Raw genomic sequence first — 15,038 nt, forward strand, 5'->3', positions numbered from 1 at the left:
TGAGTATCCCAGTGTGCACTGGAATTCTCAAACCAAGTGTCATCAAAAAGGAAGTAGGAAAAAAAGGTGTTTACATAGTGTAGCGAGGGAAGGACATACTGCGCATGTCGTGTCGTCCCCGTCCCCTTTTTTGATGTGGGCTCCGGCGCTGAGCCCACATCTTTTCCGGCACATGTCAGCTGTTTTGAACATATGTATATTAATGTATATTAATGAGTTTAATATTGTCAAATGCAGGATCGGCTTAGCTATTGCACGACGACTTGTTCAGGATGGTGCACGAGTTCTTGTCAGTAGCCGAAAACAAGAAAATGTGGACAGGGCTGTTGAAGAACTCAAAAAGGAGGGATTGGCGGTAGAAGGGACAGTGTGCCATGTGGGAAAGAATGAAGACAGAGTAAAACTAGTGAATACAGTGAGTATATACGGTTTTTCTGAAACAGCTCTGCAGTAGAGATAGGTGGACGCCTGGATGTTCGACATGTGCATGACAGCGTGGCGGGAAACACTGCCTCTGATCGGCGGTAAAATCATTACCGCTGGTCAGACTGCTGTGGTTCCCACGCTGTTGCAGTGTGAGCTGGCAGCTATGATCGAAGGTAAAAAGTTTACCTTCGCTCACTGGCGTCAGCTGATGGGAGCAATAGTCCCATCAGCCGACGCCAGTGACCGAAGGTAAACTTACGCCTGCTGCCACTAATAACAATAAGAGCAGTTGGAGGCTAATGGGAGCATTCATCAGCCGGCACCTGCGCTCTAAATAAATAATTAAAAAAAAAAAGACAGCGTGGGTTCCCCTGTATTTTTGATAACCAGCCAGGCAAAACTGACAGCTGGGGGCTGCAACCCTCAGCTGTCAGCGTTAGCAAGGCTGGTTATGAAGAATGTTTTTTTTTTTTTTTTTTTTAATTTTTTTGATAGATTTTTCCTATAAGAAGTCTACAAGGTGGATATTCCATTGTCATGGCTACAGGCCTACATATGAAAAAAAAACATTTAATAGTTCTGTTTTAGCCTTTGGTATAATAAGACTATGATGTCATCCCCAAGCAGAGTGTTTTCCAAATTCACAGTTTCCATGGAGTAATTATTTTTGTCGCCCACTGTACCCACTGTAATCCAGCTATGCCTTTCTATAATCAATCTCCAAATAAGGTAAAGATGTGTGGTTTGGGAATTAATTTCTAATAGCTACATTCTTCATGTGCTCATTAAGGCCCCTTTGATACCCTTCAGAATCATATTTACCTTAGTACTGATTGTTAAAGGGGTCGTCCACCTTTGGGGAAGATTTTTTTTCTTACTGGCTTTACAGTATATTAGGAAGTAATGTCATTCGTAGGTTTATTTCCATTCACAAACTTTTATGTTATCATTTGACAGAAAATTGAGTATTAAAATAGGTGCTATTGATTTTAATATCTGCTTTTTCACACAACAAACTGTTATAGGCTGTGCAGAAATTTGGAGGCGTTGATATCCTTGTTTCTAATGCTGCTGTTAACCCGTTTATTGGGAACATATTGGACTCTACAGAAGAAGTGTGGGACAAGGTATGACTGGTTATAATAACACTTTTTTTTAAAGCAGTGCCATACTTTTATTACATTTTTGTGAATACAGCCATTATTATGGGGTGAGGGCTCAGTCTTGAAAATTACCACTTTTTACATCATGATAAATGAAAAAATCTAATACATGATGTTGCTTCAAGCCTTCATACACATTAAACTGATGTTGACCAAACCCACTGATATCGACTGGTTAACAGTCTAATGTGTATGCGATGTATTATCGGGGGAATTATTGATCCGACACATCTGGTTTTGGGCTGCCGGTCGCATTGCCTCCCAGAGACACCGCTAGGGATGTCCGATAGCAACTTTCTCACAGGAGCTCTCGGCCGAGAGCGCGCTCTTGTGTTTGACAGCTGGCGGAGATGACTTCAGCCGAACCATCATTAATCCAATGGCCATCTAACGGGTATGGTGAGCTTTACGTTCCAGTTACATGGTGGCATTTTATTGCTGTAAAATCATGAGACAACTGCAAACTCAGTTTCCTTATTGGGACTAATCCTTAAAGGGGTGGTCTAGATCAGAAACAACATTTGACTAGGGCTCAGCTGCGGTACCAGACTATAATGGGTGAATGTCCAAGAGCTGTTATGCCGTGTGCTTTGCAATTTATTAACTTTGATAATGTTTGATGAAAGCTAAAGCATTTCTGACTTTTATTACTAGAAAAAGTGCATGTGATCAATGTGTATACAGTAAATGTCCAACTTTCTACCAATGTAATAAGTGTTATTTACACACTCAAAAGTCTAAAATTATAACTGTACAGAAGCCAGAAATATTAATAAAAGTCTTAACGGAACAGTAAAAAACATGCAAATAATAATAATTGGTTGTGTGAACTCTTACATATGCCAGACGTTTCTTTTAGGGCTCGCTCACACAAGTGTACAATACGGCCAAGTGCTATGCGGTGTTTTATTTTATCACACTCGGCCCAATGTTATACTATGTGGCAGTGCAGATCAGCCATTATGTTCTTATGCCGATTTGACTTGAGAAAAAAATTGCAGCATGCTGCGATTGGCAGCGAGACTCGGCTCACACGCACCCATAGATTTGTATGAGGCAGGAAACTTTCAAACTTATACAGCCATTTTAACTTGGATTATCAGCCTAATTTGGTCTAAAAGATCTATTTAAACGGATTGTCCACTAATTAACAACCCCATTTGAATGAGTGCAGGGTGGTCTCCTGGACCAATGCTGCTCCTCCATATTCAACACTGTGTCTACCGCCGGTTTGGGGATTATGGGTATTATGTGACCACTGCAGCCACTTTTTGGCCAATTGGCTACAACCTTGGATTACAGTGCTGAGTACAGAGGAGCAGCGCCAGGCCTGTAGGAGAGTATCTTTTATTTTCTCGCCATCTAGAGGTTATTCAAAAGGGATTAAGTAGTGACCTCTCCAAAAATGTTTGCAGCTTGTATTGTGAAATGTGGTGATGGATCAGCTTTAAATGCCTAAGATAGTAAAGTTTTTAGATACCCATTTTACTCGCAAAGTCACTTTACTCATTATTTTTTCTTCAGATCCTAGACGTTAATATTAAAGCAACATTCCTTTTGGTGAAGCTTGTGGTGCCCAAAATGCAGGAAAGAGGGTGAGAATTTGTGGGCATGAAGAGGAGTTTTCTTTACTAGATGAGCTGTCTTGCACATTCTACATTTTCTGGACAATAGGCCCAGTTTACGTATTAAGACTGGCGTTTTGTACACCAGTCTTAATGATGGACGTGCGGGAGAAGGATGCACTTAACTTATTAAGAGGCACACAATGTCTTATCACTGGTGTGCGCCTCCGTGAGCCTCACCAGAATTGTTGCTCAAGTCATAGACTCAATTACTTTTCTGGCATAAGCTATACCATTAAGGTATCAAAAACCTAGAGAGATGAACTGGAATATAAGTTGCGATGCATGCAATGTGTAGGCGCACGTTCACACTGGCCACTAAAAAGGGAAAACCTAAGATAAAAACAAAATTAATTAATACCCTGCAGTAAATAAATAACAATAGTACATGAAAATAACACAGGGTACTTTATCATAATTTTGATTAAAAAAAACCTGTAAAAGCCATATCATCACGTCAAGGTGACCCTATTTGGGACGGTCCTAACCTCCAGTTTTAAAATCTTTACATATGTCAAATGACATAAATGTGAATAAGAGCCAAGCAAGATGGAGATCCCGACTAATGGACACTCAGTTATGGAGAGCTATATAAACGTAATTTCCAGTTCTAAGAAAAGGGAGGCCACATCCTTGTGTGCACTGAGTGCAAAAACCTGAGACAAAAATCTAAAGAGATGAACTGGAATATCAGTTGGTATGCATGCAACTTGCTTGCACTCAGTGCCCACAAGGGCATGGCCTCCCCTTTTTTTTTTTTTTTTTGAGCTAGACATTGTGTATCTAGCTCCCCACGGCTGGGTGTCCATTAGTTGGGGTATATGTCCTGCTTGTACCTTATTCAGATTTACGTCATTTGACATATGGTAAGGTTTTAATACTAGAAGTTAAACTGTCCCGAATAGGGTCACCTTGACGTGGTGAGATGGCTTTTATGTTTACATTTTTTTATCAAAATATTGTTAGGGTACTTAGTTATGGTATTTTCATGCACTATTGCTATCTTTTTATTTACTGCAGGGTGTTTGCGCATTTTGTTTTTACTTTAGGTTTTGCCATTAAAGGATCGTAACTTTTGAAGAATTTGTTGAGTAGACCTGTCCACGTCTTGTCCTGCCCATGATCAGCCCAATTTTGAGGTTTTGGCCTGGATTGGAGTGCAAATGCCAGAAATTGTAATGTTTTTGCACAACTTCGAGATGCAAAAGTTTTGCGACTTTTAATCTTGTTTAATGCCAGACCTCTGGCAAAAGCATTCGATGAATCGAGGCTTATGACTTGTCTTAGCTAAGATGAATAACATACTAAAGTAGCAATCAGTTATTACTAAAATCCGTATATAATGTACTATCATTGGCTAAAACATAGTGCACTGTATATTTTCATTGTGGTGTATAAAAGAAAATTGAGGATGTCAGCAGAGACTTTGGGTCTGTCACTGCACAAAACCAATATTCTAAATGGTGCTGGGTAGGTGGGAGCCCGGCTGCAGTTTTTGCATTGGGGCCCAGGAGATATAAGTTTGTCTCCGGATTTCAATTTAAGGTGATGGGTTTTTCTGTGGGGACCGCTACCATTCAACCAGTAATAATATGGATTACTACTTACCAGGCACTACAGCATAACTGTGTTTTGTTTCCACAGCGGTGGTAGTATTGTGATTGTCTCATCTATTGGAGGGTTTATCCCATTTCCCGTAAGTAAATATTCTTTTCAATGTTTTTACTATATCTGAAATCACATATGCTAGAACTAATAAAGTAGTTCTGAGCCCAAGTCAGAAATGGATCTGATAAAAAATATATAGGGTGTAATTGCGCAAAAATAAAAATCGTTGTGCAACTTACTCAATGCGTAAAAATTAGCAGTGTTCTAGTGACTTTTCTAGTGAAAAGGCTCGATAAATTGGCCCCATATAGTTCTTCCCTTGTACTTCTATTATTTTTAATCAGTTTTAGGGCTCATCTAGGCATACGATTTTCTTGTGTACAAGGAAATAGGACTGATTATTCTAATCAGACTCTCCTCAGAGTTTGATCATAGTGTGATACACGTGTCATCTGCCCTTATCATACGTGGAGATATAATACAAAAAAATGTCTCCACCTTCTCCATTCAGACAGACTGTAAAAATCGGACTGCACTCAGATGTCATCTGAGTGCAGTCCAATTTTTTCACTGACCCATTGACTTGCATTGCAGACTTTGAGCCGACCCTCGAATCAAAACCGAACATGTCTTCGCTATTTTCCAGAAATGGAAAATCATGGACATGTGAATGGCCCCATGAACTATCACAGGTAGTAGGAGTGCTATCTATGAAAATCACGAATAGGGCTAGAGAGGTTCACCGCACACCCTGTTTTTGGTAGTTCAGGTTTCTTTATTTCGTGAGAACAAACAAAAATGAATGGTGGCTGCAAGATATGCAACAACCTAAGGACGTTTCGACCCCACTGGGGTCTTTATCACAATGTCGCTGCAAAAAAAAGAGAACAGTATAGATGAATAATATAACAGGGCATAAATCAACAATATGCATTAGATATGCCATAAGATTCAAATGTATAGTTAAGGTGTTGACGTGTTGTACAGACGTACAATATATACAAGCAAATGTAACAGTCATGCAAACTGGAAGCAAAAATTAAAATAAAGCAAAATAAGAAAACTGGGTGAAACATCACATGATAAGGCAATTAGCCTGAGGGTTCAAATGGAACATGACGGTTAGTGTCCTAATGCAGTCATGTGCATATACATAGCATATAGATACCGCAATATTCCAGTATTTAAACCATAGTAACATAGTTTTGAAGGCTGAAGGAAGACCTTATGTCCATCTAGTTCAGCCTATTTTTAGTGCAGCTGTTCTGCATTGTTGATCCTGGAGAAGGCAAAAAACCCACAGAGCAGAAGCCAATTTTCTCCATAGGGAAAAAAAATTCCTTCCCCTAAGCTGGGTCAACCATCTACCTATAATATTATGTTATTCGTAACCTTCTATACTGTTACTCACAAGAAAAGCATCCATTCCTTTCTTAAATTCATTCAGTGAGTTGGCCATCACCACTTCCTCAGGAAGAGAATTCCAGAGCCTCACTGCTCTTACCATGAAGAACCCTCTTCTATGCTGGTGCAGAAATTGTCTTTCCTCCAAACGAAGAGAATGCCCCCTTGTTCTTGTCACAGTCCTTGGTACAAACAGTTCATTGGAGAGATCTCTGTATTGCCCTCTGATATACTAGTACATATATATTAAGTCTCCCCTAAGTCTTCTCTTTTCTAGAGTAAATAGACCTAATTTTGATAACCTTTCTGGGTATTGTAGTGAACCAACTACATTTATCATTTTAGTAGCCCGCCTTTGAACCCTTTCAAGTTCAGTAATGTCTTTCTTGAGCACCGGCGTCCAAAATTGCACACAATACTCCAAGTGTGGTCTGACGAGTGATTTGTACAGAGGGAGAATTATGTTTTCATCTCGTGTCCCCAGACCTCTTCTAATGCATCCCATGACTCTATTTGCTTTGGTGGCAGCTGCCTGACACTGGGCACTCCAATTTAGCTCCTTATTGACTAAGATGTCTAAGTCTTTTTCCAGGTCTGATTTCCCCATCAGTTTCCCATTTAGTAAGTAATTGTAGCATCTGTTTCTCCTTCCCATGTGCATAACCTTACACTTATCTGTGTTAAACCTCATTTGCCACATAGTTACATAGTTTTGTATCATCTGCAAATACTGATATTTTACTGTGTAAGCCATCCACTAGATCATTAATAAATATATTAAATAGTAGGGGGCCCAATACAGAACCCTGTGGTACCCCACTAGTAACCCTGGCCCAATCTGAGTATGCACCATTAATTTACCACTCTTTGTTTTCTATCACTAAGCCAGCTACCTACCCATCTACACACATTTTCCCCTAGCCCAAGCTTTCTCATCTTACTTACCAATCTTTTATGTGGGACAGTGTCAAATGCTTTAGAGAAGTCGAGATAAATGACATCCAATGATTCTCCTTGGCCATTTGAGAGCTTACATCCTCATAGAAGCTGATCAGGTTAGTTTGACAGGAGCGATCCTTCATAAATCCATGTTGATATGGAGTTAAACATTTATTAACATTGAGATATTCCATAATGGTATCCCTTAGAAACCCTTCAATAATTTTACACACAACAGATGTTAAGCTTACCGGCCTATAGTTTCCAGGTTCCCTTTTACACCCTTTTTGAATATTGGTACCACATTTGCTTGCTGCCAATCAAAAGGAACAGACCCTGTTTCTGTAGAGTCTTTAAATATAAGGAATAGAGGCCTGTCTATCACATTACCTCAGTCTCAGGTTAAGGGATTACGCAAAAATGAAGGTAAATATATGCAGAAAGCTTACTTTGGTAGTTGAAATAGACGGGGTATATTTGAAGGAGAAGGGTTGCAGTTAATGCTGTAAAGTAATGACAGTTTATGAGACATGTATGAAGTTGGTGTCATAGCGGCTAACACTAACCGGCCTGCAGTAGTTATCTGCGTTTTCATGGCTCTCTTGGCGCTTCTGCGCTTGTGTTAATCTGCTGGGTGGTTGCCATCTGATGATGTCTGACCTGGTTAAATATTAGCGTGTACCGCTGGACCGGAAGTGTGACTCGGGGGTTCCGCCCACCGGAATTGACATCACCCTTTGTGACGCGGCCTGTCTGGATGCGTGCGTGCGCATGTTGCCATGGGAGCAGAAACACTCCCTGAGACCAGAAAAGGTGTCACATGATATATAAATATGATGTGTCTGTGTATGGCCATTGCTATAGGAGCCACGGTGCTGCTGTGTGTGGAGAAAAACATCTGAGCGTAATTGTGCCTGTAGTATTGAGTATAGCTGCTTGGAGTTCAGGCACATAAGGAGTACATGGAATGAGAGGATGCACTTTCTGAGGGCTAAACTTGAATTGCATCTCTATGGAGAGGACCTCAAATGGATGGGGGAAAAAAGAGGGGGAGGGAAAAATATTAAAAAATTGTAAAGGCCATAGTATGGCGACAGCATGTCATGTTATACACCATTATGCAATGGTGTTTGGTGTATTCCTGTGGTTTTCTTGAGGGACATGCCAACTCATTTATCCAAAGGTACTTACCAAGATAGTATGGATATCTCAGCATGTCTGCGGGGAGGAAAAGAAAATAGTGATTGAAGGAGCCAATCAATTTCCCTATTGAGTCCCTTATGGGTCAGGGTTTGAAGGGTATGGATCCAACATGCTTCCCTGCACTTGAGTAGCTGTATATGTTGCCGTCGCGTCTGGGCCTGTGGACTTGTTCTATGATTTGAAATCGCAATTGTGGCACATAGTGTCTGGCATTAGTGAAATGGTCAGGTAGGGGCAGCCAGGTTTTCCCGCAGCGGATAGTAGACTTGTGGCTTGTGATTCAATCTCTTACGTGCTGCGTTGTCTTCCCGATATATAGGAGGCCACAGGGGCATTTGATGACGTAAATAACAAAGTTCGAGTTGCACGTGTAATAGCCTTTTATTGTGTGTGATTTCCCTGTCCGAGGTTGAGTCACAGTCTCGGATTTAGTGTCATAATTAAACATGCCGCACAGCTGAGACAGGGAAATGTACCCAGCCTCCGCGAACTGAGGACGCGTTGGATAGGTTGTTTGGCAGTGCTCCCTATGTCTGCTCTCACCAGATTATCGAGAATATTGCAAGGTCTTTTGGACCACATAAGGGCCGGTGTCTTAAATACCTCGATGTTGGGATATGCCCTTGCTAGTAATAGCCAGTGTTTCTTGATAATGGCATATATTTTTGGCATCAATGGATGATACACATATACAAATGGTATCCTTTCTCCTCGAAGTTTGGGGAGAGAGGTAGGCTGTGGGATAAGCGCTCTATTCTCCTCTTGGTTAGCAGTGTCACCGGGTAGTACCTTTCTTGAAATTTTAGTGACATTTCATTAAGTCTTCTTGGTAATAAGTTTTTGTCCCTGACCATACAAGAAGCTGTTTGAAAATGGGAGCATGGGTGGCTGGTTTTAGTGTTTTTTTTTTTTTTTTGTTTTTTTTTTGGGGGGAGGCAGCTAGAGTAGTGCAGTAAGCTGTTGTGATATGTGGTTTTGGTAAAGAAATCTGATGAAATGGTACCCGAGGGATCCTTCACAACCAGTGTATGCAGGAATGATATCTGGTTTGTGCAATAGTTTAGTGTAAATTGTAGCTCAGCTCTAACCTGGTTGAGGTAAGAGAAGAAGGATTCAAGTGAATTAAGTGATCTGTACCAGATTGAGAAGATACCATCTATATATCTGTACCACAACGTGGAATGTTGCTGAAATAGGCCATTGGTGTAGATGTGGTGTTCCTCAAAAAGTAGCAATTTGCATAAGCTGGAGCTTCGTTCAAGTGCATCGCAGTGCCGCACACTTGGACATAAAAGATGTCACGAAATAGAAACTTTCATATAGCACTAGTTTTAGGAGGTCCATGCATAGTTGTACAGAGTCGTTGTCTTATGTGCATTTGGATAGCATGTATGTTACCGCATTGATGCCCTTGTCATGAGAATGGAGGTGTTAAGACTATTTACAGTTGTGGCCAAAAGTAATGACACCCCTGCAATTCTGTCAGATAACACTCAGTTTCTTCCTGAAAATGATTGCAAACACAAATTCTTTGGTATTATTATCTTCATTTAATTTGTCTTAAATGAAAAAACAAAAAGAATTGTCCTAAAGCCAAATTGGAAATAATTCCACACCAAACACAAAAAAGGGGGTGGACAAAAGTGTTGGCACTGTTCGAAAAATCATGTGATGCTTCTCTAATTTGTGTAATTAACAGCACCTGTAACTTACCTGTGGCACCTAACATGTTGGCAATAACTAAATCACACTTGCAGCCAGTTGACATGGATTAAAGTTGACTCAACCTCTGTCCTGTGTCCTTGTGTGTACCACATTGAGCATGGAGAAAAGAAAGAATACCAAAGAACTGTCTGAGGACTTGAGAAACCAAATTGTGAGGAAGCATGAGCAATCTCAAGGCTACAAGTCCATCTCCAAAGACCTGAATGTTCCTGTGTCTACTGTGCGCAGTGTCATCAAGAAGTTTAAAGCCCATGGCACTGTGGCTAACCTCCCTAGATGTGGACGGAAAAGAAAAATTGGCAAGAGATTTTAACGCAAGATTGTGCGGATGTTGGATAAAGGACCTTGACTAATATCCAAACAAGTTCAAGCTGCCCTGCAGTCCGAGGGTACAACAGTGTCAACCCGTACTATCCGTCGGCGTCTGAATGAAAAGGGACTGTATGGTAGGAGACCCAGGAAGACCCCACTTCTTACCCCGAGACATAAAAAGCCAGGCTGGAGTTTGCCAAAACTTACCTGAAAAAGCCTAAAACGTTTTGGAAGAATGTTCTCTGGTCAGATGAGACAAAAGTAGAGCTTTTTGGGCAAAGGCATCAATATAGAGTTTACAGGAGAAAAAAAGAGGCATTCAAAGAAAAAAACACGGTCCCTACAGTCGGAGGTTCCCTGATGTTTTGGGGTTGCTTTGCTGCCTCTGGCACTGGACTGCTTGACCATGTGCATGGCATTATGAAGTCTGAAGACTACCAACAAATTTTGCAGCATAATGTAGGGCCCAGTGTGAGAAAGCTGGGTCTCCCTCAGAGGTCATGGGTCTTCCAGCAGGACAATGACCCCAAAACACACTTCAAAAAGCGCTAGAAAAGGTTGGAGAGAAAGTACTGGAGACTTCTAAGGTGGCCAGCAATGAGTCCAGACCTGAATCCCATACAACACCTGTGGAGAGATCTAAAAATGGCAGTTTGGAGAAGGCACCCTTCAAATATCAGGGACCTGGAGCAGTTTGCCAAAGAAGAATGGTCTAAAATTCCAGCAGAGCATTGTAAGAAACTCTTTGATGGTTACCGGAAGCGGTTGGTCGCAGTTATTTTGGCTAAAGGTTGTGCAACCAAGTATTAGGCTGAGGGTGCCCATTTTTGGTGTTTTGTGTGAAATGATCAATGTTTTGCTTTTTGCTTCATTATCTTTTGTGTTTTTTCATTTAAGACAAATTAAATGAAGATAATAATACCAAAGAATTTGTGATTGCAATCATTTTCAGGAAGAAACTGAGTTATCTGACAGAATTGCAGGGGTGTCAATACTTTTGGCCACAACTGTACATCAAATGTGACTAAGATGCTGTCAGGGTGTAATGAGGTGAGATTCCTGATAATTTGGATGAAGTGGCCTTTGTCTAACAAAAAGGAACATGTGGTTTTAGTTAGTGGAGCGAGAAACTTTTCTAGGAATATTGATAGTGGTGTGACAGGATAGTCTGTAGCTGCTACTATTGAGCAGCCGGGTGAATGGCTGAGTGATTTGTATATCTTAGGTAAGACATAAACTGGGGTGATGGGATACAGGTTTGTCAGAAAAGTGGCAGTTTTCTGGTCAATTGTTTTTTTTATCCAAGTATGTGGTAAGGATTTGTTGAATTTTGGATCTTAGGCTAGTTTCACATTAGCGTTTTTTTGCGCAGCGCATCGTGCGCATAAAAAACGCAAAGGAAAACGCAAAACAAACGCGTGTTTTTTTAACATCATGCGCACGCTGATGCGTCAAAAAAACGCAGCGTTGCTTGCGTTTTACATGCGTTTTTGCATGCATTTGCGTTTTTTTATGCACATGCGTTTTTAGGTGTGACATTTTTTCCATTGTCTAGAGAACATTCTAGACTTGTTTCACTAAAAAACGCATGCGCAAAAAAACGCAACCGTGCGCAAGACCATGTGCACGCATGCGTTCCCATAGACTTCAATGTGTTGTTTTTGCGCATTCCGTGCGCAAGCGTGCGCATGCGTTTTTTTGCCGAGACAGGGCGCACCAAAAAATCCAACATGTTGCGTCTGGCGCGCCTGGCGCAAAAGACAAAAAAACGCATGCGCACGAAAACGCAAGTGTGCACAAGACCATGCGCACGTCATGTTAAACATAGGTGTGCAGTGCGCATGCGCATGGGTGCGCACGATGCGCTGCGCACAAAAGCGCAAATGTGAAACCAGCCTTATATCATTGGTAGGGTCAAAAGCAATTGTTCTGTAGGTGTTGGTGTCAGACAGTTGTCGATTGTTTTCTAAGTCCATGACCATTAGGGCTCCCCCTTTGTCGGCAGGTTTTATAAAGATGTTTTTGTTATTTTTTAAAGACTCAATGGCAAGGTTTTTTTGTCAGTGGAGAGGTTCTGGTGTGTAGGAAAAAAGCCCTAAGCTCTGTGGGTGGAGTTGTATTTTTATATCCCTATCAATAAGGTTAATGAGGGTCTCGGCCACATGGTTGTTAAGTGTTGGGTTCAACGAACTGGGGTTGCGCAATGCCATTTGAGAAATAGAGTGCTCTGGAAGAGAAGACCCCGCTGGAGGAAGTACTCTGTTAATACTTAATAGAGGTCTCTTTAGACAAGTTTTTCAGACGTTTTCTAGTGGTAAAACTGCGGCAGGTCCTTCTCCAACTGGAAAGAGTCCCAGGTTGATGTTGAACAGAAGGATAATCCCTTCTGTAACATAGTTAGTTCCCCAGAGGAGAGGTGTAACTGGAAATGTTCACAACCAGGTTAGGTGACTTACCTGGGATCAGGTGGTCATTCAATCACTTGGATGTGTGGATAGATCAACAGGTTGGTTTCCGTGGTGTTCTCCCCTGTGGCCTTTCTGTAAAAAAACGCGGTCAGCTTGTTCCTGTTGAAGTGTCACTCACGTAGCTGAAAGAGCCATAGCGGTGGGGTCCTGTTTTTCGACACCATGTTCTTATGGATGCAGAGTCGTTCCTTTTGATACACTCGGTTGTGAATGTAATCCTCGGTGTCTAGCTGAAATTTCTGACGTCTCTATTCTTGTAGATATTTATGGTGCTTCTGAAGTATCTTCTCAGTTTTGTTCCAATCTGGTGAAGAGTGAGTGGCCAAAAGTTGGGTTTCAGTTGCAGAAATTTTTTGTTGTGTTTCTGTGATGGCTTTCTAGAGGTGTTCAACTGTGTAGATGATAATGTCCGATGAGCACTTATTTAATATTTTTTGGAACTTTTCACAATACTCCTGGTTGTCATTTGCTTGTATACAGTATATTGTACTTTTGTACAACACCTTATCTATACATTTGAATGTTATGTGATATCTAATGCATATTGTTGATTGATGCCCTGTGACTATTGTATTATTCACTTATACTTTCCTCTTTTTGTAGCGACATTGTGATAAAGACCCCAGTGGGGTCGAAATGTCCTTACTTTGATGCATATCTTGCAGCCACCATTCATTTTTGTTTGTTCTCATGAAATAAAGAAACTTGCACTACCAAAAACAGAGTGTGCGGTGAATCTCTCTTGCCTTGGTTCTGGGGTCACCGGCCCCATTCCACCTTCACCTCGACACATTTGACTTCCAAAATAACAAATAGCACTTGTACGCAAAAATTGGGGGTTCGCATGAGCTCTTATCATTGTTTCCAAAAACTGTCAAAAGCTATATAACTATGACAAGAAATAGAGCATACAAAGAGGCAATGGTGGACACCAGAGACAACACCAAAACCTGTATTACATATTTTGTAAAAAAAAAAAAAAAAAAAAAAGACAGACATTAATATAATATTATATTTTAAATTATTAAAAACAAAGCAGCCAAGTGGGCAAGACAAGAGGCGACTTGTTTGGGGCGAGTTACTTTGATCTGCTATTTTAAACATTGCTGAGCAGTTTTCCCTGTCGTTAGCACCGTACAGTGGGTAAATAAGTATTGAACACGTCACCAATTTTCTAAGTAAATATATCTGTAAAGGTGCTATTGACGTGAAATTCTCAGCAGATATCTGTAACAACCTATCCAATCCACACTGCCAAGAAATCGAACCATAGATGGCCATAAATTAGACTGTGTAATAATAAGAAATGAGACAGGGATAAAGTATTGAACGAAAAAAAAAAGGGATCATTCCAGCTACTAAAAAAATTGCTTTATTGAAGAAAATTTAAAATAACAGCATGTCGGCTATCTCCACTCCAGCAAAGGATACGCTGGGGGGCACAGCTGTGAAAAAGATCCTTAGTGGATCGAAACGCGTAGCTGTTTCTAGTGTCCCCAGCATATCCTTTGCTGGAGAGGAGAAAGCCGACATGCTGTTGTTTTAAATTTTCTTCAATAAAGCAAGTTTTTTAGTAGCTGGAACGATCCCTTTTTTGTCTTCAGTCGATGCTTCGCTGAAGTCCAGACGAGGTTCCGTGCTCCGGCTGTTTGGTTGGTGAGCTGGCTAGGGCTTTTCAGCCCATATCTTTATATTTATAAAGTACTGAACACATGAAGAAAGAGATTTGCAAAAGCCATGGAAAATCATGACACCAGCTGAAATCTTATAAGTAATTCTAAAGCAGTCCTGCCACGTAGTAAAAAATATCAGCTGGTTCAAATGGCTTATAAAAAGTTGTCTCATTACCAAAGTGCCACACAAGAAGCCTCTCATGATGGTAAAATCAGTGAGGTGTCAATACTTATTTCACCCGCTGTATATTGGATTACTAATTCACTGACTCACACAGTCATAGGTCATTTTGTGCTGCTATATAACAACATAATGTGGCCGCAACAGGAAAGTTAATAAAAAATCCAACTAGTGCTGACTTTTTGTAAGTTATTTGACGCTGTCTTGGTACCCTAGGAATAACAATGTGATCCCATTCATCTGCATTGGACGACCTGTGTCATGGGCAAAATCGCCTGTTCACCTATGCCATTAGTTTTAGGTATAAAATC

The 15,038-nt window shown here is 40.8% G+C and overlaps 1 protein-coding gene across 6 annotated transcripts in view; it reads left to right on the forward strand.

The window, feature by feature from the left end:
• LOC141089114 (dehydrogenase/reductase SDR family member 4-like) overlaps positions 1 to 15,038 on the forward strand; it is a 44,385-nt gene that overhangs the window by 14,595 nt on the left and 14,752 nt on the right. For all 6 annotated transcript variants that reach the window (XM_073575408.1, XM_073575411.1, XM_073575407.1 and 3 more), the window contains exons 3-6: positions 238 to 415; positions 1,452 to 1,553; positions 3,114 to 3,184; positions 4,859 to 4,910. In XM_073575408.1, the coding sequence (XP_073431509.1) occupies positions 238 to 415; positions 1,452 to 1,553; positions 3,114 to 3,184; positions 4,859 to 4,910 (403 nt within the window). The remainder of the gene's footprint in view (positions 1 to 237; positions 416 to 1,451; positions 1,554 to 3,113; positions 3,185 to 4,858; positions 4,911 to 15,038) is intronic.

This window comes from Dendrobates tinctorius, unplaced genomic scaffold, assembly GCF_039654945.1.
Source record: "Dendrobates tinctorius isolate UK_male_01 unplaced genomic scaffold, ASM3965494v1 ptg000044l, whole genome shotgun sequence".
Classification (NCBI taxonomy): Eukaryota; Metazoa; Chordata; class Amphibia; order Anura; family Dendrobatidae; genus Dendrobates; species Dendrobates tinctorius.